Genomic DNA, 27,529 nt, shown 5'->3' with positions numbered 1-27,529 from the left:
CATAACAGACACAGTATAAATATCTTAAAAACGCGGTTTGCGTTTTCACTGTTATTTTCACTTATTTTTTATTCTTATTCTCACCCCGCCTTTCGCCCATAGTCAGCTGGGATAGGCTCCAGCTTGCCTGCAACCCTGTAGAACAGGATAAAGTGGCTAGAGATAATGAGATGAGATGAGATGACTTTTATTTTTATAATTATTTAGAGATTAGAGATAAAATTAGATAAAACTTTATTGATCCCTTTGGGAGGGTTCCCTCAGGGAAATTAAGATTCCAGCAGCATCATTACAGATAAACAGAGAAAAGAAATAGAGAAAACTTCTAGATGAATTAAAATAAATTAAGTATTTACATATTATTAATGTATTATATATAGTATTAGCTGTATTTACAGTTTTTAAGTCTGTTAGTCCTGCACTTGGGAAGGAGCATTCTGTCACTGAACAGGCTCCTCTGGTTGCTGATGACGGTGTGCAGAGGGTGACTGGCATCGTCCATGATGTTCAGTAGTTTGTCCATAGACCTCTTCTCTGCCACTGTCACCAGAGAGTCCAGCTTCATGCTGACCACAGAGCCGGCCCGCCTGATCAGTTTGTCCAGCCTGGATGTGTCCTTCTTGGATGTGCTGCCCCCCCAGCACACCACGGTGTTAAACAGGACACTGGCAACCATGGACTGATAGAACATCCACAGGAGTTTCCTGCAGATGTTAAAGGACCACAGCCTCCTAAGGAAGTATAGCCTGCTCTGTTCCTTCCTGTATAAGTGTTTGGTGTTGCAAGTCCAGTCCAGCTTGCTGTCCAGCCACAGCCCGAGGTACTTGTAGGAATCCACAGCCTCCACCTCGACTCCCTTGATCAGAACTGGTCGTGACCTTGGTCTGGACCTCCCAAAGTCAATGACCAGCTCCTTGGTCTTCAAGGTGTTGAGCTGCAGATGGTTCCTGTTGCACCACACAGCAAAGTCCCTCACCAGGCTCCTATACTCCTCCTCTCTGTTGTCACTGATACACCCAACGATGGCTGTGTCATCGGCAAACTTCTGAATGTGACACAGCTCCGAGTTGTAGCAGAAGTCCGTGGTGTACAGGGTGAAGAGAAGAGGGGCCAGCACCATGCCCTGGGGTGCTCCGGTGCTGCTAATCACAGTGTCAGACATGATGTCCTTCAGCCTGATGTACTGCGGCCTGTCAGTGAGGTAGCTGGAGATCCAGGTGACCAGGCAAGGGTCCACTCGCATCCTGTTCAGCTTGTCCTGAAGCAATAGGGGCTAATGGTGTTGAAGGCACTTGAGAAGTCCAAGAAGAGGATCCTCACTGTGCCATTTCCCGTATCCAGATGCGAGTGGGCTCAGTGTAGCAGGTAGAGGATGGCGTCTTCCACACCAACACCTGCCCAGTACGCAAACAGCAGACAGTCCTGGGCATGTTGTACCTGGGGTCTGAGGAGGCTGAGGAAAAGCCGCTCCGTCTTCATCAGATGTGAAGTGAGCACCACTGGTCGGAAGTCGTTCAGCTCGCTGGGCCGATTCTTTTTGGGAACTGGAACAATACATGATGTCTTCCAGAGGGTGGGCACTCTCCCCAGCTGCAGGCTAAGGTTGAAGATGCGTTGGAGTGGTTCACCCAGTTCAGCAGCACAGGTCTTCAGTAGTTGGGGACACACCTTGTCCGGGCCTGCTGCTTTCCTGGGGTGAAGCTTCCTCAGTTGACTTCTGACCTGGTCTGCAGTAATGCATGGAGGAGTCTGTGTTGAGGTGGGGGAGGAGGGGGCTGCTGTGATGACTGGGGGGAGGTGTGTTGAGGGAAGAAGGAGAGATGGCTGCAGTGAGGGAGAGGGTGGGGGGGACGTGGGCTGGTTGAACCGATTGAAAAAGTCATTCAACTCGTTCGCCCTCTCCACTGTCCCCTCAATGATTCTGGTCTTTGTATTGTGGCCTGTGATGGTTTTCACACCTTCCCAGACCTCCATCATGCTGTTCTCCTTCAGCTTCTGCTCCACCTTTCTCCTGTAGCTGTCCTTAGCTTCCCTCACGCAGAGTTTTACCACCTGCTGTGCTGCTTTCATTGCCTCCCTATCCCTGCTCCTGAAAGCGGCCTTCTTCCTGTTGAGGACAGCTTTGACTTCCTGTGTTACCCATGGCTTGTTATTAGGGTAACACCGTACAGTCTTAGCGGGGGAGACCACGTCTGCACAGAAGTTGAGGTAATCCATCAGACAGTGTGTCAGCCCCTCTATGTCCTCACAGTGTGGGCTAAGCAGCACATCCCAGTCCGTGATGTCATAACAGTCCCTGAGGGCATCTTCCATTTCAGGGGACCACCTCCTCATGGAGCTAGTTGTTGCAGGCTGCCTTTGAACCAGGGGGGTGTACTTCGGCTGTAGAAGAACCAGGTTGTGGTCAGACTTCCCTAGTGGGGGGAGGGGTGTGACTCTGTATGCATCCCTCACATTAGCATACAGCAAGTCAATTGTCCTGTTGTTCCTTGTTGGACAATCCACAGCCTGATAAAAAGCAGCCAAAGTAGAGTCCAAAGTAGCATGATTAAAGTCTCCAGAAATGATGATAAATGCCTCAGGGTGCTGTGTCTGCAGCCTTGCTGTGACAGAGTGAATCCTCTCACATGCAGCGGCTGCGGCTGCCCTCGGAGGGATGCAAACACAGATGGTGATCACGTGACTGAACTCCCTCGGCAGATAATATGGCCGCAGGCTAATGGCTAGCAGCTCCAAGTCCGGGCAACATAAAACTGTCTTTATGGAGATATGTCCCGGGTTACACCAGCGGTTGTTAACATAAATGATGAGTCCCCCACCTTTGCTTTTCCCGCATATGTTAGTGTTAGAAGTGTTTTACATTTCTTTTAAAAATAAATACCCTTTTATTTCTGTTTGAATCGTTTTGATGAAATTGTTCATCAAATTAAGAACTCGTCATTACACTTTCTAATCCGTGTGCTCATTTAGTCCTTTTAAATATTTATCTTATCGAAATTTTCTGATCCATCCATTATCTGTAGCCGCTTATCCTGTGCAGGGTCGCGGGCGAGCTGGAGCCTATCCCAGCTGACTCTGGGTGAGAGGCAGGGTACACCCTGGACAAGTTGCTAGGTCATCACAGGGCTGATACATAAAGACAAACAACCATTCACACTCACAGTCAATTTAGAGCCACCAATTATCCTAACCTGCATGTCTTTGGACTGTGGGGGAAACCAGAGCACCCGGAAGAAACCCACGCAGACATGGGGAGAACATGCAAACTCCACAAAGAAAGGCCCGCGCTGGCCACTGGGCTCAAACCCAGAACCTTCTTGCTGTGAGGCAACAGTGCTAACTACTACACCACCATACCGGAAATTATCTGATATTTTTGTGAATTTTCTTTTTTCTGAAATGTACATATTTTTAATACTGTTTAATCAATCTACTCTTTTGTTCCTATAATAATTTTACGTACTATTTATCTGTGATTTTTATGACTAATTGAATGAGTAATGAACCATAATTAAACATGTCTGTGAAGATTCTCAATCATCCAGGTCATAGTAAACTGTGGGTGGTAGAAAAGGGCAACTGGACTTGCTTGAAGATTCTTGAAAACGTTTCACCTCTCATCCAAAAGGCTTCCTCAGTTCTGTCTGACTAATAGGGAGTATCAGATATTTATCCTCTCATAGATCAGAATCAGAATCAGAATTCTGATGACAAGCTCATCTAAGGTGTCGTTGAGGCATCATGTTGGTGTGGGTCACTGGAGGCTGGGTGTGACCACCAAGTCATTAGGGTGATCAAAGGATTGCCCATTAGGGTGATCAATGGAAAGCTGACTCTCTCTGTCCTCCTGTGAGTCACCGAAAACAGCTGGGTCCTGGCGTACACCCAGCCGTCTGGGAAGAGTGCCCAAGACCGCATTGTAGATGGTTGATAAACGTCTTAGACCCCCACCTCTGTTCAGTGATGGCCGTTCCAGGTTGACAAAAATGGCTTCTTTAACTCCTCGCTCATACCAACAATCCTCTCTGGCTAAAATGTGTACATTACAATCCTGAAATGAGTGTCCTTTGTTGTTAAGATGAATGTAGACAGCCGAGTCCTGGCCTGAGGACCTGGCTCTCCTGTGTTGAGCCAAGCGCCTGTATAGCGGTTGTTTTTTCCACCAATATATAAGTCCATGCATTCCTCACTGCACTGAATTGCATACACTATGTTGTCCTGTTTGTGTCTGGGTATTCTGTCCTTAGGGTGGACCAGTTTCTGCTTCAGGGTGTTACTGGGTCTGAAATGTACCAGAATGTTGTGTTTGTAGAAGATCTTCCTGAGTTTTTCAGATATACCAGAAATGTAGGGAATGACAATGTTCTTGCGTTTGTTCCTGTTATCATCCTTGTCCGTTATGTTCCTTTTTATGCTCTTTAGGAAAGCCCAGTTGGGATAACTGCAATTCTGAAGTGCTTTCTTGATATGATTCTGCTCGTTCTCTTTTCCCTCTATGGTTGTAGGAATGTTCTGAGCCCTGTGTTGCAAGGTCCTAATGACCCCCAATTTATGTTCCAGTGGGTGGTGAGAGTCAAAAAGTAGGTACTGGTCTGTGTGTGTGGGTTTCCGGTAGACCTCGATACTAAGGCTTCTGTCTTGTCTAATGTGTACATCACAATCCAAGAAGGCTAGATTATTCCCACTGACATCCTCCCAAGTGAAGTTGATGTTGCTATCCACTGCATTGATGTGTTTCGAGAAAGCTTCCACCTCATGGATTTTGATTTTAACCCAGGTATCATCCACATATCTAAACCAATGGCTGGGAGCAACTCCTGCAAAAGTGGTCAAAGCTATATGTTCCACTTCCTCCATGTATAAATTGGCCACAATAGGGGACACCGGTGAGCCCATGGTGCATCCATGCTTCTGTTTGTAGAAACTTTCATTAAACTGGAAATAAGTGGTAGTCAGGCAGAGGTCAGAAGGGCTGACTTGGAGGAAGAAATCTGACCAGGCTACACAACTGGACATAGAAGAGAAATGGGTGAAGAACTTATCCGACAGGGTACTCACCCAACCAGAGAGAGATGTCTTATCCAAGGGTCTTAACTTTGCAGTTTCACCTGAGTGGATACCGGTAGTAGAACTCATCACAGCCACAGAGACAGCCATCAGGAACAACAACCTGACCAACACAGAGTCAGAACAACTTAGACTGAAGGTATCAGCTGCTCTATCCAGTGCAAAAGCACCCCCCTCCAACCTCACCAGCCAAGAAAGGAGGGCTCTTACAGTGCTTCAAAGAGGCCGGAACATCACCATCCTTCCTGCTGACAAAGGTAGAGGTCTGCGCGGGTTGGATTTTTCAGTCCCGCTCCCACCCGCGCCCGCATTGTGCAGTCCCGCTCCCGCTCGTGCCCGCAAAGAATTTTGATTTTCAGTCCCGCTCCCGCCCGCGCCCACAAAAAAATTATGATTTTCAGTCCTGCTCCCGCCCGCGCCTGCCATATTTTGTCCCGCTCCCGCCCGCAAATCCCGCATGATGCAGACGTTCGCGTTATTTCTCAGGAAAGTTCTTGTCTTGACACAGCGTGATGGTGCCCCGCCCCCTACTTTGAGTGGATTTGAGCATAAATATCTACAGCTCACATTCACGTTTGTTATTATTTACCTTGTTTCTGAATTCAGCATGTAGTGTCTCTAATAATAATAATTAGTGCTGTCAAGTGATTAAAATATTTAATCGCGAATCACACATTTTTATCACATGAGAAACCATTGTAATTCTCTGATTAGCATAAAAAAGTGAATGGGCTTGCTTTGTACCAATGGTGTTTTTTTTTTTTATTGCAAAGCAGAGCTAGTAAGAGAAGTGAATTGATTTACTGTTTGAGTTAGTCTACAACTCTAATCAGAGAGACAGGTTACACAGTGACGGTAGGCTTGACTCAATGCTATCCTAGAAATCCTTCCTGTAATATGCAAATTTGGCCGCCCCTGATTGGACAGCCAAATTTGCATATTACAGGAAGGATTTCTGGGATAGCATTGAGTCAAGCCTACCATCACTGTGTAACCTGTCTCTCTGATTAGAGTTGTAGACTAACGCAAGCAGTAAATCACTTCACTCATGGTTCTCTTGCTAGCTGGGTGTGAACTGCGAGTCATTAGAGTGATCAAAGGATTTCCCATTAGGGTGATCAATGGCAAATTTAAGATGCCATTCCTCACTCAATCTGGCAATCTGACTCTCTCTGCAAATTTAGGCATCTTAAAATGTTTTTATTAATGCCAAATAAAATATCCAGCACAAATTATATATGATAGATATAAATTAATAATTTATAAATTTTATTTCAAACACGTTTTTAGTTAGCGGGACTGCAGCTTATCACCGCTCCCGCCCGTGCCGCATATGTGCACTCCTGCTCCCGCCTGCGCGCGCATATGTGCACTTCCGGTCCTGCCCGCGCCCGCAATGAGCTTTCAAAATTTGTCCCGCGCCGCACTGCTTTGCGGCGGGTCCCGCGAGTCTCGTGGGACACCCGCGGGAGTGCAGGGCTCTAGACAAAGGGAGATGCACAGTGGTGCTAAACACAATGGACTACCACTCCAGGATGACCAGTCTCCTCAGTGATACAACCACTTATGAAACATTGAGGAGGGACCCCACAAGTGGTTACAAAAGGAAAGTTGTTAGCTGTCTGCAAAAACTGTCTATCCCAACTGGGCTTTCCTAAAGAGCATAAAAAGGAACATAACGGACAAGGATGATAACAGGAACAAACGCAAGAACATTGTCATTCCCTACATTTCTGGTATATCTGAGAAACTCAGGAGAATCTTCTACAAACACAACATTCCGGTACATTTCAGACCCAGTAACACCCTGAAGCAGAAACTGGTCCACCCTAAGGACAGAATACCCAGACGCAAACAGGACAACATAGTGTATGCAATTCAGTGCAGTATGGAATGCACGGACTCATATATTGGGGAAACAAAACAACCGCTATACAGGTGCTTGGCTCAACACAGGAGAGCCAGCTCCTCAGGCCAGGACTCGGCTGTCTACATTCATCTTAACAACAAAGGACACTCATTTCAGGATTGTAACGTACACATTTTAGCCAGAGAGGATCGTTGGTATGAGCGAGGAGTTAAAGAAGCCATTTTTATCAACCTGGAACGGCCATCACTGAACAGAGGTGGGGGTCTAAGACATCATTTATCAACCATCTACAATGCGGTCTTGGGCACTCTTCCCAGACGGCTGGGTGTACGCCAGGACCCAGCTGTTTTCGGTGACTCACAGGAGGACAGAGAGAGTCAGCTTTCCATTGATCACCCTAATGGGCAATCCTTTGATCACCCTAATGACTCGGTGGTCACACCCAGCCTCCAGTGACCCACACCAACATGATGCCTCAATGACACCTTAGATGAGCTTGTCATCAGAATTCTGATTCTGATCTATGAGAGGATAAATATCTGATACTCCCTATTAGTCAGACAGAACTGAGGAAGCCTTTCGGATGAGAGGTGAAACGTTTTCAAGAATCTTCAAGCAAGTCCAGTTGCCCTTTTCTACCACCCACAGTTAACCATAATTAAACTAAAATCTCAATTATAATTTCAGTTAAAGCCTCTGTCAGTTTTTTTTTTAGTTTTGGAGTTTATATTCCTCTTTTTTCCCTTGGTCTGGTCTTTACAGATGTTACGGCTGACAGCTGGTGTGCTCTTGCTGAGTCTGGTGGCTGGTTCAAAGTGTCCTGATGAGCAGTGCTGTGGGGACAAGCAGACGTGTTGCCAGATTCACTCTGGAGAATTCAACTGCTGTCCCTTACATCAGGTGAGTAGAATAATCAGTCTGGGATGGACAGAACCAAAGGCTACGCCTCCTTCACCAGGACTCAGACACAAAGGCCACGCCTCCCTCACTGGGACTGACTGACACAAAGGCCATGCCCCCTTGATTGGGATTGACAGACACAAAGGCCATGCCTCTGATTATTGTGCATGTATGTGATTGAGTGTGCATAAGTGACTGTGTGTGTATGTGACTGTGTATATGTGATTGCATGTGTGATTGTGTACTGTATGTGATTGTGTGTACTGTATATGATTGTGTGTGTGATTGCATGTGTGATTGTGTACAGTATGTAATTGTGTGTGCATACCATAAGTGACTGTGTGTGTATGTGATTGTGTGTGTGATTGTGTATGTGACTGTGTGACTGTGTACAGTATGTGATTGTGTGTGTATGTGATTGTGTGTGATTTGTGTGTATGTGATTGTGTATGTGATTGTGTATGTGACTGTGTGACTGTGTACAGTATGTGATTGTGTGTATGTGATTGTGTGTGTGATTTGTGTGTATGTGATTGTTTGTGTATCTGATTGTGTGTGATTGTGTGTGTATGTGATTGTGTATAGTATGTGATTGTGTGTGTATGTGATTGTGTGATTGTGTAAAGTATATGATTGTAAGTGATTGTGTGCATGTGATTGTGTATAGTATGTGATTGTGTGTATGTGATTGTGTAAAGTATGTGATTGTGTGTGTATGTGACTGTGTGTGTGACGGTGTAAAGTATGTGATTGTAAGTGATTGTGTGCATGTGATTGTGTATAGTATGTGATTGTGTGTGTGATTGTGTGTGTATGTGACTGTGTACAGTATGTGATTGTGTGTGTATGTGATTGTGTATCTGTGTGTGTATCTGATTGTGTGTGATTGTGTATGTATGTGATTGTGTGTACGTATGTGATTGTGTGTGATTGTGTGTATATGTGATTGTGTGTGTGATATGTGTGTGTGTGTGTGTGTGTGTGTGTGTGTGTGTGTGTGTGTGTGTGTGATTGTGTACAGTATGTGATTATGTGTATATCTGTGTGTGTATCTGATTGTGTGTGATTGTGTATGTATGTGATTGTGTGTGTACATATGTGATTGTGTGTTGTGTGTATGTCATTGTGTATATGTGATTGTGTGTGTGTGTGTGTGTGTGTGATTGTGTACAGTATGTGATTGTGTGTATATCTGTGTGTGTATCTGATTGTGTGTGATTGTGTATGTATGTGATTGTGTGTGTACATATGTGATTATGTGTGTTGTGTGTATGTGATTGTGTATATGTGATTGTGTGTGTGTGTGTGTGTGTGTGTGTGTGTGTGTGTGTGTGTGTGTGTGATTGTGTACAGTATGTGATTGTGTGTATATCTGTGTGTGTATCTGATTGTGTGTGATTGTGTATGTATGTGATTGTGTGTGTACATATGTGATTGTGTTGTGTGTATGTCATTGTGTGTGTGTGTGTGTGTGTGTGTGTGTGTGTGTGTGATTGTGTACAGTATGTGATTGTGTGTATATCTGTGTGTGTATCTGATTGTGTGTGATTGTGTATGTATGTGATTGTGTGTGTACATATGTGATTGTGTTGTGTGTATGTCATTGTGTGTGTGTGTGTGTGTGTGTGTGTGTGTGTGTGTGTGTGTGTGTGTGTGTGATTGTGTACAGTATGTGATTGTGTGTATATCTGTGTGTGTATCTGATTGTGTGTGATTGTGTATGTATGTGATTGTGTGTGTACATATGTGATTGTGTGTGTTGTGTGTATGTGATTGTGTGTATGTGTGATTTGTGTGTGTGTGATTGTGCACAGTATGTGATTGTAAGTGATTGTGTGTGTATGTGATTTTTTGTGTGCAGGGTGAGTGTTGTGAAGACCACTTGCACTGCTGCCCCAAAGGCATGTTGTGTGAGGTGAAAGAATCCAGATGCACAAACACTACACACTCGCTCCCATGGGCTGAGAGATTTCCTTCAGAACACAGTGGCCTTGTAAAAGTGAGAAAACAACCTGCAGCCATTAACACTATCTACCACTGCTGTCACACTGTCTTATCCTCTTCTTCCTCATTCACAAGTTTCACTTCACAATTTATCACTTCATTGTTCTAAAAAGAAGAATGTGCAGTGTGAAGACCAGTCATATCCCACTGGAGTGTCACCTGAGGAGAAGTAACTTGAACTTGAAAAAAAAAAGTACAGCCATGTGACTGATCACGCTATGGTCACTAACGTACAGTACTTTCACCTACGATTAATGCTAGCTCCTTGACAAATCCTGTAGCTGGTTAGCTATCTTCACTCATCCAATAACTTATTAATTACATCTTCTTGGCCAGTTTAGTATAATTATTAGCACCTTAAATTTGTTAAAAGGTTGCTAAATTAATATTTTTAGGTTTAAAACAGAGCCTTCTTCAGTGTAGCATGACATATAAGCTCATTATGAACACATAAGCATCACAGCTGATATGAAAAATATGAGAGGATGTTTTGCTACCTGGAAATATTTTTAACCTACATAATCTGCTAAGCTAGGTTAGCACTATCTTAGCAAAAGTTAGTGATGAGCAAAATTGTTGTTACGGTATCAGGAATAATCTTAATTCACTGAGAAGGTGAAGTTGCACATTGAGACTCAGATTGTGTGAGAAATACAGGCTAGTTTGCTAGCAGGCCAATAAGCTAGCGAAGTTAGCTAATGTTAGTTACAAAGATATGGGAAAATTATAGTAGGAGGATGTGGAGGCAATCCTAAATTGCATATTTGTGCAATTTGTAGATGTGCAGAACCATTTCTAGTAGATAAAAATGTAAAAACTAATTAATATACCAGAATTATTTTTAATTTCTAAAATTTGCATATTGAAGCGTAATTCAAATTATAACTCAGAGCTTGTAGTTTACATTAAATAATGAATAAATGCAAACAGTATAGCACAGATAACGAGTTAGCTAACATTAGTGTTAACATTAGCTACCTCACCAATACTTTAGCCACCTTGCGAACTAACTAACCCAAATGTCACTTTGTTGCAGTATATATAGTAGAATTACATGATTACAGACCTTTTGATATGATCTGTAATTTATCTCAACAAGAAACCATTATGAAAGCTGATATTTTTGAGTGCTTTCCATATTTGCTCATGCTAATGCGAAAGCTGAGGCTTTTTTCTGATCAGTGATGAGGGCTTGGTCTGTGAGGCGGCAGTTAGATGTTATTTGTATGAATTCACAATAGTGTATTCTATAATTTTGTGTTGATAATTTCTTGTGGTTTTTTTTTCCAGTCATTCAGAATGGTCAGCTCCTCTGCTGCAAATAATATGTATGACACCATCTGCCCGGATAATTCATTCTGCCCATCAGAGTTTTCCTGCTTGAAAGTGTCCAGCATGTATGGCTGCTGTCCTGTAGCGCAGGTAAGCTATCACAGAGACTCTTAATTAATTTTTATGTTATTAACTTCAAGACAGGGTGGCATGGTGGTGTAGTGGTTAGCACTGTCACCTCACAGCAAGAAGGTCCGGGTTCGAGCCCAGTGGCCAATGGGGGCCTTTCTGTGTGGAGTTTGCATGTTCTCCCCGTGTCTGCATGGGTTTCCTCCGGGTGCTCCGGTTTCCCCCACAGTCCAAAGACATGCAGGTTAGGTTAACTGGTGACTCTAAATTGACCATAGGTGTGAATGTGAGTGTGAATGGTTGTGTGTCTGTGTGTCAGCCCTGTGATGACCTGGTGACTTGTCCAGGGTGTACCCCGCCTCTCACCCATAGTCAGCTGAGATAGGCTCCAGCTTGCCCATGATCCTGCACAGGATAAATGGTTACGGATAATGGATGGAACTTTAAGACTGGGCGGCACGGTGGTGTAGTGGTTAGCGCTGTTGCCTCACAGCAAGAAGGTCCTGGGTTCGAGCCCCGGGGCCGGCGAGGGCCTTTCTGTGCGGAGTTTGCATGTTCTCCCCGTGTCCGCGTGGGTTTCCTCCGGGTGCTCCGGTTTCCCCCACAGTCCAAAGACATGCAGGTTAGGTTAACTGGCAACTCTAAATTGACCGTAGGTGTGAGTGTGAATGGTTGTCTGTGTCTATGTGTCAGCCCTGTGATGACCTGGCGACTTGTCCAGGGTGTACCCCGCCTTTCGCCCGTAGTCACCTGGGATAGGCTCCAGCTTGCCTGCGACCCTGTAGAAGGATAAAGCGGCTAGAGATAATGAGATAATGAGATGAGACTTTAAGACTGATTAAGAAAAGAGTCATTAGTGAGTGAATGATTATTTATAGCTGCTATAATGCAAACGAAAACAGGAACCTGTTTCACAGGTGTTCCACAACATTAAATGTAACTGTAAATGGATAAAAATACTTGATGTTATAAGAAAACAGTAGGGCATGATGTTATAAGGAAACAGTAATTCTACTTTATTGCACCACCTAATAATTGTTTTTTTTACCCTATAACAGTATGAATGTTTATTCTTTATATTGTAACTGAACTTGAGGTTGATTTGTGTTTCTCAGGGCATCGTGTGTTCAGATGGGAAACACTGTTGTCTGAGTGGCCAAGAGTGCACCGCCAACAGCACTTCCTGTGTCAAAAAGACAGGTGGGGAAATTCTCCTTTTTACACTGGTGTTTTAGAAAAGAAACTGGAAAAGTATTCAAGAATTGATCTTTTACATATTATCAGAAATACCTGGATACCACGAGGTAGAATATATAACAATCGGTATATTGATATAGAATTTAATACTGAGATTTAGATTTGAAGATTTGATGAGTTTTACTTAAAATATATATTAAACATTTTAATATAGAATTAAGATTTTCTCTCTCATTATCTGTAGCCGCTTTATCCTGTTCTACAGGGTCGCAGGCGAGCTGGAGCCTATCCCAGCTGACTACGGGCGAAAGGCAGGGTACACCCTGGACAAGTCGCCAGGTCATCACAGGGCTGACACATAGACACAGACAACCATTCACACTCACACCTACGGTCAATTTAGAGTCACCAGTTAACCTAACCTGCATGTCTTTGGACTGTGGGGGAAACCGGAGCACCCGGAGGAAACCCACACGGACATGGGGAGAACATGCAAACTCTGCACAGAAAGGCCCTCGCCGGCCATGGGGCTTGAACCCGGACCTTCTTGCTGTGAGGCGACAGCGCTAACCACTACACCACCGTGCCGCCCAGAATTAAGATTTTATCATATATATTTAAGATTATAGATTTGAGTATATATTTATTTAATATTTCCTTTATATATTGTTGCACTTCGTAGGGGTGGGTGGAGCACAGAAGGATGGCAAGCCAGAACTGAGTTCACAAAACTCTTTATTTCTCACTTTTCAGTGGAATATTCACTCTCCCAGCCACACACAAGTCGTCTGGTTGGGGAGAGAGCTCCCTTCCTCTACACTCTGTCTCCTTATGTAGGGTGCGGTCACTGGGGAAGACAGACAAACACACGTTAATAAACATCAGGTGCAGTGATTCTGCCACTTACCTTCCCTGACTCCGCCCTCCGGTCACAGACTGACACTTGACCACACCCCCGCTGCCACATATCCCTACCGCCCGGCTTAGGCCGGGCGGCCGTCCGGCCTGCAGCCGACTCCCCCCCCCCCCGACGGGAGAGGAAGTCCGCCACGACCATGTACGCCCCTGGCCTGTGGATCACCTTGAAGTTAAAGGGCTGGAGTGCCAGATACCAACGGGTGATCCGCGCGTTGGCATCCTTCATGCGGTGGAGCCACTGGAGGGGCGCCTGGTCCGAACAGAGGGTGAAAGGGCATCCCAGCAGGTAGTAGCGGAGGGCGAGGACCACCCACTTGATGGCAAGGCACTCTTTCTCGATGGTGCTGTAGTGCCCCTCACTCACCGACAGCTTTCTGCTGATATACAGCACTGGACGGTCCTCCCCCTCCATCTCCTGGGACAAAACAGCCCCCAGCCCTCTGTCTGACACATCCGTCTGTAACATAAAGGGCAGAGAAAAGTCAGGGGAGTGTAACAGTGGCCCCCCACACAGTGCAGCCTTCACCTCAGAGAAAGCCTGCTGGCATTGCTCCGTCCACTGGACCGGATCTGGTGCACCCTTTTTAGTGAGATCAGTCAGCAGGCTGGTGACATCTGAATAATTAGGTATAAACCTACGATAGTAGCCAGCCAGCCCCAGGAACTGTCTCACCCCCTTTTTGGTCTTGGCCCTCAGGCAGGCCGCAATCGCTGCTGTCTTGTTAATTTGGGGACGCACCTGCCCATTGCCCAAGTGGAAGCCCAGATACCATACTTCCACCCACCCAATCGCACACTTCTTTGGGTTGGCCGTGAGACCCGCTCGCCTCAGTGACCTAAGGATGGCCCTCAGGTGTTGCAGATGCCGCAGCTAGTCATTACTATAGATTATTATGTCATCTAAGTATGCGGCCTCGTAGGTGGCGTGGGGGCGGAGGACCCTGTCCATAAGCCGCTGGAACGTAGTGGGCGCCCCAAACAGCCCGAAAGGAAGTGTAACAAATTGGTGTAAGCCAAACGGTGTGGAAAAGGCCATTTTTTCTCGGGATAGTGGAGCCAAGGGGATCTGCCAATAACCCTTTGTCAAATCCAGTGTCGAGTAAAAGCGAGCCATGCCTAGTCGATCCAGCAACTCATCAATACGAGGCATTGGGTATGCATCGAATTTAGACACCACATTGACTTTTCTGTAGTCTACACAGAACTGGACCGACCCGTCGGCCTTGGGCACCAAGACCACCGGGCTGCTCCAGTCACTGTGGGACTCCTCGATGATGCCCGTTTCGAGCATGGCCTTGAGTTCTTCCCGAACCACTTTTTTCTTGTGTTCGGATAGCCTGTAAGGGCGGCTGTGTACTACCACCCCCAGGGGCATCTCGATGTGGTGTTCTATGAGGTCGGTGTGGCCGGGCAGGGGCGAGAACACATCCGAAAATTCGGTCTGCAACTGGGCAACCTCCGCGAGTTGGGTCGGGGAGAGGTGGTCTCCACAGGGGACCGGAGAGGTGTGCGATGTCAATGTTCCCTTTTGAACCTCCAGCCCCAGCCCCGCCTTCTCTGGAACCACCGACACCAATGCCACAGGGACCTCCTCGTTCCAGAGTTTGAGCAGATTGAGGTGGTAAATCTGTAGCGCCCCACCCCTGTCTGTTCGCCTCACCTCATAGTCGACGTCCCCGACTCGCTGTGTGACCTCAAAGGGTCCTTGCCACTTGGCGATCAATTTGGAGCTCGATGTGGGCAACAGTACGAGTACTTTAGCTCCCGGTGTGAACGCCCTAAGGTGCATACCCCTGTTGTTCAGGCAGGTTTGCCATTCTTGGGCCTGCTGCAAATTCACCTGGGTTAGGTGTGTGAGTGTGTGGAGTTTTGCGCACAGGTCAATAACGTATTGAATTTCATTTTTGCTCGATGAAGGTCCCTCCTCCCAATTTTCTCGCAGTACATCTAGGATGCCGCATGGCTTACACTCATATAATAATTAGAACGGGGAGAACCCCGTGGAGGCTTGTGGGACCTCTCGCACTGCAAACAACAAGGGTTCAAGCCATTTATCCCAATTACGTGCGTCCTCGCGAAGAAATTTTTTAATTATATTCTTGAGTGTGCGATTGAACCGTTTGACTAAACCGTCCATTTGTGGGTGATAAACACTGGTGCGGCTTGGCTTAATTCCCAATAACCCATACAGTTCGCTCAGTGTGCGTGACATAAACGAGGTGCCTTGATCAGTCAGAATCTCTTTGGGGATTCCGACTCGGGAGATGATGCGGAAGAGCGCCTCCACAATACTGTGTGCAGAGATATTGCAAAGAGGCACTGGTATCGTGTTGCATAGTCCACCAGAACTAAAATAAAGCGGTACCCTCGTGTTGACCGATCTAATGGCCCGACGAGATCCATCCCAATTCTTTCGAACGGGGTCTCGATTAATGGGAGAGGGCGCAAAGGCGCTTTTGGAATGGCCGCTGAATTTACTAAATGGCATTGACGGCATGCCGTACACCACCTATGGACATCGCCGCGAATCCCTAGCCAATAGAACCGGGCCATTATTCGGGCTAGTGTCTTATCCTGCCCCAAGTGTCCAGCCATGAGATTAAAGTGAGCTGCCTGGAATACTAATTCCCAGTGGCTCTTTGGAATCAAAAGCTGTGTAATCGGCTCCTTAGTCTGAGTTTCCTGCATCACTCGGTATAATCTATCCCTCATAATGGAGAAATAGGGGAAGGATGGAGTAGGGTTTGGCTGGAGCGTTTGACCATTGATTAGTCTCACTTGGTCAAACGCATGCCGCAGAGTCTCATCTCACGACTGTTCTAACGGGAAATCCACAAGGGATTCCCTGAGAGAAGGAGGAGGAGCCTGCAGCTCCTCCCTCTGATGTGGTGATGACGTAGACGGCTCTGTGACAGCTGCTCCCGCCAATGCCACACCGGGACCTCCCCCTGCTGAACTACGGCAGGACCCACTCTTCACTAAATGCCTCATTAACTCCCGAAATCCCGGCCAATCAGTCCCCAAAATTATCGAGTGGGTAAGGTGAGGATTAACCGCTGCCTTTACACTAAATTTTTCCCCTCAAAAAAGAATGTGGACCGACACTAAAGGGTAGTTGTGAACATTCCCATGCACACACAACACCTTCACCAATTGTGCGTGCTCCCCCCAATGCCTCGTCTTGCACCAGGCTTTGGTGGATTGAGGTCTGATTACAGCCAGAATCCACCAACACCTGATATGTATCCCCTTGGACACTCACTGGTATGCGATACACTCCGGCCCGATCGAGGGCGGCTCCTGGCACGTTGGGGATCCGAACCACCCCGCCCACCTCCATTGCCGAGCACTGCTGCTGGAGGTGGCCCGGCTCCCCGCAGTGCCAGTAAACTGGCCCAGGCTTTCTCTCTGCACCGGCGCTCTGGGGCTCACTCACCTGAGGGGGGGAAGAGACAGACACAGAAGTGGGAAACGAGAGGGCACCGCGGGTGCGGCGGGCCAGCTGGGGTGGAGCCGGTCCCCGCCTCCGCGGTAGGGGAACGGGGCGAGGATGAGACACAGAAGGGGAGGGAGAGAGAGAAAGAGAGGAGAGGGGAGAAGACTGCTGTCCTGCTGTCGGAACAGCTGCCAAATGGTCCTCCGCCAGCTCGATGGCCTGATCCAGCGATGCCGGGCGATGGCACTGGACCCACTCTGCGGTCCCTTTGGGTAGTCGGGTGATGAACTGTTCCAGTACCACCTGATTGACGATTCCCTCGGCGTCGCGGTTGTCAGCCCTCAGCCACCGCCAGCAGGCGTCCCGGAGTTGCTGGCCAAACGCGAATGGCCAGCCGACTTCCTCCAGGCGCAGAGCGCGGAAGCGCTGTCGGTGTTGTTCGGGGGTGCGCCCCACATGCTGGAGGACGGCCCGGTGGAGGTCCGCATAGACCAGCCGGCTGTCGGCGGGGAGCTGTAGCGCGGCCAGCTGCGCCTCGCCCGTTAGCAGGGGGAGGAGGCGCGCTGCGCGCTGTTCCACCGGCCAGCCTGAGGCCTCTGCTGCCTGCTCAAAGAGCGTGAGGAAGGCCTTGGGGTCGTCATGTGGGCTCATCTTCGTTAGGGTGAGGTGGGAAGGGCCCGAGGCGGTGGAGGTGGTGGACCCTGCCAACGCGAGGAGGTGCCAGAACGCCTGTCGATCTTCCTGCTGCGCCAGCACCAGAGCCTCGAACCTTTGCTCCTGCTCGTTCCGGAGGGCGATTAGCGCCTGGTGCTGGCTCTGCTGGGCCGTGGCGAGGGCGTGGATCAGGTCCGCGAAGGGGGAGGACTCCATGTGGCTGTTTTTCTCTGTGCTCCATCCCGGGTTTTGGCACCACTGTTGCACTTCGTAGGGGTGGGTGGAGCACAGAAGGATGGCAGGCCAGAACTGAGTTCACAAAACTCTTTATTTCTCACTTTTCAGTGGAATATTCACTCTCCCAGCCACACACGCACGCACACACACAAGTCGTCTGGTTGGGGAGAGAGCTCCCTTCCTCTACACTCTCTCTCCTTATGTAGGGTGCGGTCACTGGGGAAGACACACAAACACACGTTAATAGACATCAGGTGCAGTGATTCTGCCACTTATCTTCCCTGACTCCGCCCTCCGGTCACAGACCGACGCTTGACCACGCCTCCACTGCCACATATATATTTATTTATATTCCATTCTAATCAAGGATCTTTAATTATTATTATTATAATAATTATTATTATTATTATTAATTTACTTTTTTTTGTCAAGAATAATGACTCTTGGGAAGGGATTGGCAGGTGACCAAACTGGGGAGAAAATGTGGAAAAGGTCATTGTGTAACCTTATTCCTTTCTGTCTTTTCTTAATTAATTATCCTAAATATTGTCACAGCTATAGCAGTGACTTCAAAAATGAGGGCAGTTTGAACATCTTGTAAATTTTAGTTAGCAATGACAGTGTTGCTCAGCAAGATTCCTCCCAAAGGAATGAGAAAATACTGCAGTGGATGGTTTTAACTGCTGTGGCTTTTTTTTTTTAAAGATATTGAAAGTACCATGTATGAGTCAGCATCATAGCTAGTTCCTGTTTTGATGGGTTTAGAATCTATTATTTCCTGTAAAATCACTGTGGCTTGTCCTGAGGGAACCCAAAAAAGAGGATCAAATCTTTTTTTTTTTCTGCATAGTGTTTGGACCCTTAAATTGCTGTTTGCAGATATTCAATTTTGTGATGCTTTAAGTTAAAAAAAAGAGGTATTTTCATCTGAACAGAATGAACCCAGAGACAGGCATACTTGGCCATAATTAAGGAAACAAGCAAAAAATGTAATTAAATGAAATTAAAAAAAACCCCACATCATTAGGTTCAGTGAGTGTTAAGTTGTTCCTGATCTGACTTGACCACAAATATACACTTTTGTCCATATTCCAATTGACTGTTTAAATAGCCAGGTGGCATGGTGGTGTAGTGGTTAGCATTGTTGCCTAACAGCAAGAAGGTTCTGGGTTCGAACCCAGCGGCCAACAGGGGCTTTTCTGTGTGGAGTTTGCATGTTCTCCCCATATCTGCATGGGTTTCCTCTGTGTGCTCTGGTTTCTCCCACAGTCCAAAGACATGCAGGTTAGGATAATTTGGTGGCTCTAAATTGACCATAGGCGTGAATGTGAGTGTGAGTGGTTGTTTGTCTCTGTGTGTCAGACCTGTGATGATCTGGCGACTGGTCCAGGGTGTACCCAGCCTCTCACCCATAGTCAGCTTGCCTGCGACCCTGCACAGGATAAGTGCTTATGGATAACGGATCCATAATAATAGCCAAGAATCATGTGTGTTAAAGTGAAGAACAGTCCTATACAGATGTGTGTATGATCATAACAGAAATTTAGAACCACAATTATGAGAACTATGATGAATAGATTTAAGAGATAGAATGAAGAAATCTTATTTTCTCAGTTTTAAAGGTAAAGAAACTTATCGTGTCTGTGATGTAAGATATTGTGTGTTGAGAATCTGACATACTCTGTGATGAGACTGTGGTCTCAAAAATGAAGGATACATCATCAAATATCAGTAACATTTCTTTGTTCAACTGCAGGAATAGAGCATCTGTGTTCCTAACTAATAAAAAAAAGTCCTCTTCCTGTGTGTGTTCAGTTTCTGATGTTCCCTGTGACGACACCAAGTCTTGTCCTGATGGATCCACGTGCTGTAAGGATGAACAGGGAGAATGGAGCTGCTGTCCTCTGCCTCAGGTAAAATCCCTTTCCGTAGACTGCATTACATTATATCTTAAAACTATCCTAGAAGTCATCACTTCACCAGTATGGCCCTTACAGTATGTGACCAGAATATCATCAGTATACACCACAAAATAATTGTGGATTATGTAACATAAAATGTAATGATGGAGAACCGGTGCAAACTTGGGACATTTACAAAGCCTTATAGCAAGACTAGATATTCAAAATACATTGTGGTTGCCTTTCACTTTTCTCCTACAAACATAGAAATGAAGGTGGACTTGATGTACTTGATATAATACTGTGCTTCATATACATACTCCAGTGCAGTGGCCAGGAAAGGACAATATTGAAATTAACTTCAACTTTGTAATTATGTGATGATAATGATAGTTGATACATACAACCCCGATTCCAAAAAAGTTGGGACAAAGTACAAATTGTAAATAAAAACGGAATGCAATGATGTGGAAGTTTCAAAATTCCATATTTTATTCAGAATAGAACATAGATGACATATCAAATGTTTAAACTGAGAAAATGTATCATTTAAAGAGAAAAATTAGGTAATTTTAAATTTCATGACAACAATACATCTCAAAAAAGTTGGGACAAGGCCATGTTTACCACTGTGAGACATCCCCTTTTCTCTTTACAACAGTCTGTAAACGTTTGGGGACTGAGGAGACAAGTTGCTCAAGTTTAGGGATAGGAATGTTAACCCATTCTTGTCTAATGTAGGATTCTAGTTGCTCAACTGTCTTAGGTCTTTTTTGTCGTATCTTCCGTATTATGATGCGCCAAATGTTTTCTATGGGTGAAAGATCTGGACTGCAGGCTGGCCAGTTCAGTACCCGGACCCTTCTTCTACGCAGCCATGATGCTGTAATTGATGCAGTATGTGGTTTGGCATTGTCATGTTGGAAAATGCAAGGTCTTCCCTGAAAGAGACGTCGTCTGGATGGGAGCATATGTTGCTCTAGAACCTGGATATACCTTTCAGCATTGATGGTGTCTTTCCAGATGTGTAAGCTGCCCATGCCACACGCACTAATGCAACCTCATACCATCAGAGACGCAGGCTTCTGAACTGAGCGCTGATAACAACTTGGGTCATTCTTCTCCTCTTTAGTCCGAATGACATGGCATCCCTGATTTCCATAAAGAACTTCAAATTTTGATTCATCTGACCACAGAATAGTTTTCCACTTTGCCACAGTCCATTTTAAATGAGCCTTGTCCCAGAGAAGACGTCTGCGCTTCTGGATCATGTTTAGATACAGCTTCTTCTTTGAACTATAGAGTTTTATCTGGCAATGGCGGATGGCACGGTGAATTGTGTTCACAGATAATGTTCTCTGGAAATATTCCTGAGCCCATTTTGTGATTTCCAATACAGAAGCATGCCTGTATGTGATGCAGTGCCGTCTAAGGGCCCGAAGATCACGGGCACCCAGTATGGTTTTCCGGCCTTGACCCTTACGCACAGAGATTCTTCCAGATTCTCTGAATCTTTTGATGATATTATGCACTGTAGATGATGATATGTTCAAACTCTTTGCAATTTTACACTGTCCAACTCCTTTCTGACATTGCTCCACTATTTGTCGGCACAGAATTAGGGGGATTGGTGATCCTCTTCCCATCTTTACTTCTGAGAGCCGCTGCCACTCCAAGATGCTCTTTTTATACCCAGTCATGATAATGACCTATTGCCATTTGACCTAATGAGTTGCAATTTGGTCCCCCAGCTGTTCCTTTTTTGTACCTTTAACTTTTCCAGCCTCTTATTGCCCCTGTCTCAACTTTTGTGAGATGTGTTGCTGTCATGAAATTTCAAATGAGCCAATATTTAGCATGAAATTTCAAAATGTCTCACTTTCGACATTTGATATGTTGTCTATGTTCTATTGTGAATACAATATAAGTTTTTGAGATTTGTAAATTATTGCATTCCGTTTTTATTTACAATTTGTACTTTGTCCCAGCTTTTTTGGAATTGGGGCTGCATTTGGAATTCTCCATCCTTCTTTGGTACATAGAAATGCTAGATATGGCTCATGAGGCTGATAGAAAGATTAAACCAGCCCAAGGACTTTGTTGATATATTCATCCACAGCACCTTTATTTCTTGACATAGAGGGGGGAGAGAGCATAGTGGACTTGTCCTTTTAAATTTCACTGAAACATGTATGGTGCAAAAATAGCCAAGTTACACATCACGAAATAGCTAATATAAAATTCAAGTTACATTGTTGTGTTTTCACAGGCGGTGTGTTGTGAGGACTTTATTCACTGCTGTCCTCATGGGAAAAAGTGTAACCTTGCTGCTCAGTCATGTGATGACCCATCAGGATCAGTGCCCTGGCTGAAGAAGGAACCAAGCCGACCACTCAGTGGACAGAAGGTTCCAAAAACCGAGGGTACGTCATCAAATATCAGTAACATTTCTTTGTTGAACTGCAGGAATGAAGCATCTGTGTTTTTAACAAATAAAAATAAAATCCTCTTTCTGTGTGAGTTCAGTTTCTGATGTTCCCTGTGACGACACAAAGTCTTGTCCTGATGGATCCACATGCTGTAAGGATGAAGAGGGAGAATGGAGCTGCTGCCCTCTGCCTCAGGTAAAATCCCTTTGAGTAGACTGCATTACATTATATCTTAAAAGTATCCCTGAATTTGTCACTTTGCCAGCATGGCGAATATGTGACCGGAATGTCATCAATGTCAAAGTCCCTCCTGTGGCAGGACCTGGTCTTCCCTGGCAGTCTCCCCCTCTCAGTACTAACCAAAACCTTCAGGCACACAGGGCAGTGCTGATCTCCGCTTGTATCGCCCTCAGCCTCTCACTTATTTTACAGCTAGGGTTACAGTGGGGGGGCTACTCCTTTGGTAAACGTGACAATTTGACTCCCCACTGGCATCTGTATTGCAGCGTGTCTTGCTAGATAGCGGTAGGTACCATTTTTATGATGGCCTTTGGTGTGCCACGACTGTGAGTAGAACTCACAATGTCCTGGTCAAGAGAGTGACACGCTAACCATTAGGCCAGCTTGTAGTAATATCATCAATGTTTAAATTAAGGTGTTTCTTTTCAGGCGGTTTGTTGTGAGGACTTTATTCACTGCTGTCCTCATGGAAAAAAGTGTAACCTCGCTGCTCAGTCATGTGACGACCCGTCAGGATCAGTGCCCTGGCTGAAGAAGGAACCAAGCCGACCACTCGGTGGACAGAAGGTTCCAAAAACCGAGGGTACATCATCAAATATCAGTAACATTTCTTTGTTGAACTGCAGGAAAGAAGCATCTGTGTTTTTAACAAATGAAAAGAAAATCATCTTGCTGTGTTCAGTTTCTGATGTTCCCTGTGACGACACCAAGTCTTGTCCTGATGGATCCACGTGCTGTAAGGATGAACAGGGAGGATGGGGCTGCTGCCCTCTGCCTCAGGTAAAATCCCTTTCAGTAGACTGCATTACATTATATCTTAAAACTATCCTCGAAGTTATGTGACCTTATGTGACTGGAATAGCATCAGTGTACACTACAACATAGCTGTGGATGATGTAACAGTAAAATTTCATGATGGAGGACAGGATCAAAGATGGGACATTTACAAAGCCTTATACCAGGACTAGATATTCAAAATGCTTTGTGATTATCTTTCACTTTTCTCTGACAAATATAGAAATGAGGTTGTACTTGGTATACTTGATATAATACTGTGCTTCACATACATACTCCAGTGCAGTGGCCAGTAAATATTATATTGAAATTAACCTTAACTGTGTAATTTTGTGATGCTTATGATAGTTAATACATATTCAGAATCCTCCATCATTCTTTTGTACATAGAACTACTGGCTATGCCTTGTGATGTGGATAGAACAGGGGTGCCCAAATTGATCCATAAAGGGCCATGTGGCTGCAGGTTTTCATTCCAGCCATGCAGCAGCACACCTGATTTGGCTCATTCAATCAACTGAACTGTCTTCACACAGTCAAATACTTGCAGCCACACCCACCCTTGATTAAAGGGTGGGTGTGTCAGTTGATTGAATAAGCCAAATCAGGGTGCTGCTGCATGGCTGGAATGAAAACCTGCAGCCACATGGCCCTTTATGGATCAATTTGGGCACCCCTGGGATAGAAAGACAAACCCAATCCAAGGACATTGTTGATATATTCATCCACAACACCTTTATTCCTTGACTTGGAGGGGGGAGAGAGCATAGTGGACTTGACCTTTTAAAATTTGCTGAGACATACATGGGGCAAAAATAGCCAAGTCACACACTTCTAATAGCTAATCTAAAATTCATGTTACATTGTTGTGTTTTCACAGGCAGTGTGCTGTGAGGACTTTATCCATTGCTGTCCTCATGGGAAAAAGTGTAACCTCACTGCTCAGTCATGTGATGACCCGTCAGGTTCAGTACCCTGGCTGAAGAAGGAACCAAGCCGACCACTCGGTGGACAGAAAGTTCCAAAAACCAAGGGTACATCATCAAATATCAGTAACATTTCTTTGTTGAACTGCAGGAATGAAGCATCTGTGTTTTTAACTTATAAAAAGAAAATCCTCTTGCTGTGTGTGTTCAGTTTCTGATGTTCCCTGTGATGACACCAAGTCTTGTCCTGATGGATGCACGTGCTGTAAGGATGAACAGGGAGGATGGAGCTGCTGCCCTCTGCCTCAGGTAAAATCCCTTTGAGTAGACTGCATTACAGTATATCTTAAAAGTATCCCTGAATTTGTCACTTTGCCAGCATGGCAAATATGTGACAGGAATGTCATCAATGTCAAAGTCAAGTCAAAGTCCCTCCTGTGGCAGGACCTTGTCTTCCCTGGCAGTCTCCCCTCTCAGTACAAACCAAAACCTTCAGGCACACAGGGCAACACTGATCTCCACTTCTATAGCCCTCAGCCTCTCGCTTATTTTACAGCTAGGGTTACAGTGGGGGTGGGGGGCTACTCCTTGGGCAAATGTGACAATTTGACTCCCCACTGGCATCTGTATTACAGCGTGTCTTGCTAGATGGTGGTATGTACCTTTTTTATGATGGCCTTTGGTGTACTACGACTGTGAGTAGAACTCACGATGTCCTGGTCAAGAGAGTGACACGCTAGCCACTAAGCCACCCTCATGGTAATATAATCAATGTTTAAATTAAGGTGTTTCTTTTCAGGCGGTGTGTTGTGAGGACTTTATTCACTGCTGTCCTCATGGGAAAAAGTGTAACCTTGCTGCTCAGTCATGTGATGACCCGTCAGGATCAGTGCCCTGGCTGAAGAAGGAACCAAGCCGACCACTCGGTGGACAGAAGGTTCCAAAAACCGAGGGTACATCATCAAATATCAGTAACATTTCTTTGTTGAACTGCAGGAAAGAAGCATCTGTGTTTTTAACAAATGAAAAGAAAATCATCTTGCTGTGTTCAGTTTCTGATGTTCCCTGTGATGACACCAAGTCTTGTCCTGATGGATCCACGTGCTGTAAGGATGAACAGGGAGGATGGGGCTGCTGCCCTCTGCCTCAGGTAAAATCCCTTTCAGTAGACTGCATTACATTATATCTTAAAACTATCCTCGAAGTTATGTGACCTTATGTGACCGGAATAGCATCAGTGTACACTACAACATAGCTGTGGATGATGTAACAGTAAAATTTCCTGATGGAGGACAGGATCAAAGATGGGACATTTACAAAGCCTTATATCAGGACTAGATATAAGGATATCACTCCTGTGAAGGACGGCCCCATGAGGACAGTTGAGGGTTATACCTGTTAAAACTGTTAATATTATAGTCAGGCTGTCTGTTGTTGCCTAAATGAGGATGGGTTCCCTTTTGAGTCTGGTTCCTCTCGAGGTTTCTTCCTCATGTCGTCTGAGGGAGTTTTTCCTTGCCACCGTCACCACAGGCTTGCTCATTGGGGATAGATTAGGGATAAAATTAGCTCATGTTTTAAGTCGTTCAAATTCTGTAAAGCTGCTTTGCGACTTTGTTTATTGTTAAAAGCACTGTACAAATAAACTTGAAACTTGAAACTTGATATTCAAAATGCTTTGTGATTATCTTTCACTTTTCTCTGACAAATATAGAAATGAGGTTGTACTTGGTATACTTGATATAATACTGTGCTTCACATACATACTCCAGTGCAGTGGCCAGTAAATATTATATTGAAATTAACCTTAACTGTGTAATTTTGTGATGCTTATGGTAGTTAATACATATTCAGAATCCTCCATCATTTTTTGTACATAGAACTACTGGCTATGCCTTGTGATGTGGATAGAAAGACAAACCCAATCCAAGGACATTGTTGATATATTCATCCACAACACCTTTATTCCTTGACTTGGAGGGGGGAGAGAGCATAGTGGACTTGACCTTTTAAAATTTGCTGAGACATATATGGGGCAAAAATAGCCAAGTCACACACTGCTAATAGCTAATCTAAAATTCATGTTACATTGTTGTGTTTTCACAGGCAGTGTGCTGTGAGGACTTTATCCATTGCTGTCCTCATGGGAAAAAGTGTAACCTCACTGCTCAGTCATGTGATGACCCATCAGTTTCAGTACCCTGGCTGAAGAAGGAACCAAGCCGACCACTCGGTGGACAGAAGGTTCCAAAAACCAAGGGTACATCATCAAATATCAATAACATTTCTTTGTTGAACTGCAGGAATGAAGCATCTGTGTTTTTAACTTATAAAAAGAAAATCCTCTTGCTGTGTTCAGTTTCTGATGTTCCCTGTGACGACACCAAGTCTTGTCCTGATGGATGCACATGCTGTAAGGATGAACAGGGAGGATGGAGCTGCTGCCCTCTGCCTCAGGTAAAATCCCTTTGAGTAGACTGCATTACAGTATATCTTAAAAGTATCCCTGAATTTGTCACTTTGCCAGCATGGCAAATATGTGACAGTAATATCATCAATGTCAAAGTCAAGTCAAAGTCCCTCCTGTGGCAGGTCCTTGTCTTCCCTGGCAGTCTCCCCTCTCAGTACTAACCAAAACCTTCAGGCACACAGGGCAACACTGATCTCCACTTCTATAGCCCTCAGCCTCTCGCTTATTTTACAGCTAGGGTTACAGTGGGGGGGGGGCTACTCCTTGGGCAAACATGAGAATTTGACTCCCCACTGGCATCTGTATTACAGCGTGTCTTGCTAGATGGCGGTACGTACCATTTTTATGATGGTCTTTGGTGTACTACGACTGTGAGTAGAACTCACGATGTCCTGGTCAAGAGAGTGACACGCTACCCACTAAGCCACGCTCGTGGTAATATCATCAATGTTTAAATTAAGGTGTTTCTTTTCAGGCGGTGTGTTGTGAGGACTTTATTCACTGCTGTCCTCATGGGAAAAAGTGTAACCTTGCTGCTCAGTCATGTGATGACCCGTCAGGATCAGTGCCCTGGCTGAAGAAGGAACCAAGCCGACCAATCAGTGGACAGAAGGTTCCAAAAACTGAGGGTACATCATCAGATATCCGTAACATTTCTTTGTTGAACTGCAGGAATGACGCACTTGTGTTTTTAACAAATAAAAATAAAAACCTCTTGCTGTGTGTGTTCAGTTTCTGATGTTCCCTGTGACGACACCAAGTCTTGTCCTGATGGATCCACGTGCTGTAAGGATGAACAGGGAGGATGGGGCTGCTGCCCTCTGTCTCAGGTAAAATCCCTATAGTTGAATATGACCCGTTCATAACAATTGATAATTGGTATTGGAAGTGGGTTTAAATACGACACAAAACAAGACAGACTTTGATTTTAGGTTTGGATCAGATGAGTGTTGGTTGATATTTTAGAAAACAATATCAGAAATTCAGTCTGAAAGCACTTGTTATGAAGTTCAGACATGAAAATGCAGGTGCAAGATTAGAAATAATTTTAAAATGTCGAAATAGTAAACAAGCAGAGGGAGCA

At 45.2% G+C, this 27,529-nt stretch overlaps 1 protein-coding gene across 8 annotated transcripts in view; it reads left to right on the top strand.

Moving 5' to 3' along the window:
• Positions 1 to 27,529, top strand: part of grna (granulin a) — a 61,903-nt gene that overhangs the window by 6,775 nt on the left and 27,599 nt on the right. For 3 of the 8 annotated variants that reach the window (XM_060902228.1, XM_060902231.1, XM_060902234.1), the window contains 16 exons: positions 7,700 to 7,837; positions 9,699 to 9,836; positions 11,132 to 11,263; positions 12,358 to 12,442; positions 19,500 to 19,597; positions 21,855 to 22,008; positions 22,112 to 22,209; positions 22,684 to 23,034; positions 23,930 to 24,083; positions 24,187 to 24,284; positions 24,775 to 24,928; positions 25,028 to 25,125; positions 26,082 to 26,235; positions 26,335 to 26,432; positions 26,921 to 27,074; positions 27,178 to 27,275. In XM_060902228.1, coding sequence (XP_060758211.1) covers positions 7,700 to 7,837; positions 9,699 to 9,836; positions 11,132 to 11,263; positions 12,358 to 12,442; positions 19,500 to 19,597; positions 21,855 to 22,008; positions 22,112 to 22,209; positions 22,684 to 23,034; positions 23,930 to 24,083; positions 24,187 to 24,284; positions 24,775 to 24,928; positions 25,028 to 25,125; positions 26,082 to 26,235; positions 26,335 to 26,432; positions 26,921 to 27,074; positions 27,178 to 27,275 — 2,202 coding nt within the window. The remainder of the gene's footprint in view (positions 1 to 7,699; positions 7,838 to 9,698; positions 9,837 to 11,131; positions 11,264 to 12,357; positions 12,443 to 19,499; positions 19,598 to 21,854; positions 22,009 to 22,111; positions 22,210 to 22,683; positions 23,035 to 23,929; positions 24,084 to 24,186; positions 24,285 to 24,774; positions 24,929 to 25,027; positions 25,126 to 26,081; positions 26,236 to 26,334; positions 26,433 to 26,920; positions 27,075 to 27,177; positions 27,276 to 27,529) is intronic. The other 5 variants (XM_060902229.1, XM_060902232.1, XM_060902230.1 and 2 more) reach the window with 5 other exon arrangements.

The sequence above is a fragment of the Neoarius graeffei genome, chromosome 20, assembly GCF_027579695.1.
Source record: "Neoarius graeffei isolate fNeoGra1 chromosome 20, fNeoGra1.pri, whole genome shotgun sequence".
Classification (NCBI taxonomy): Eukaryota; Metazoa; Chordata; class Actinopteri; order Siluriformes; family Ariidae; genus Neoarius; species Neoarius graeffei.
Note: the sequence above shows the minus strand (reverse complement) of the source record. Positions and strands in the feature narration are given on the sequence as shown.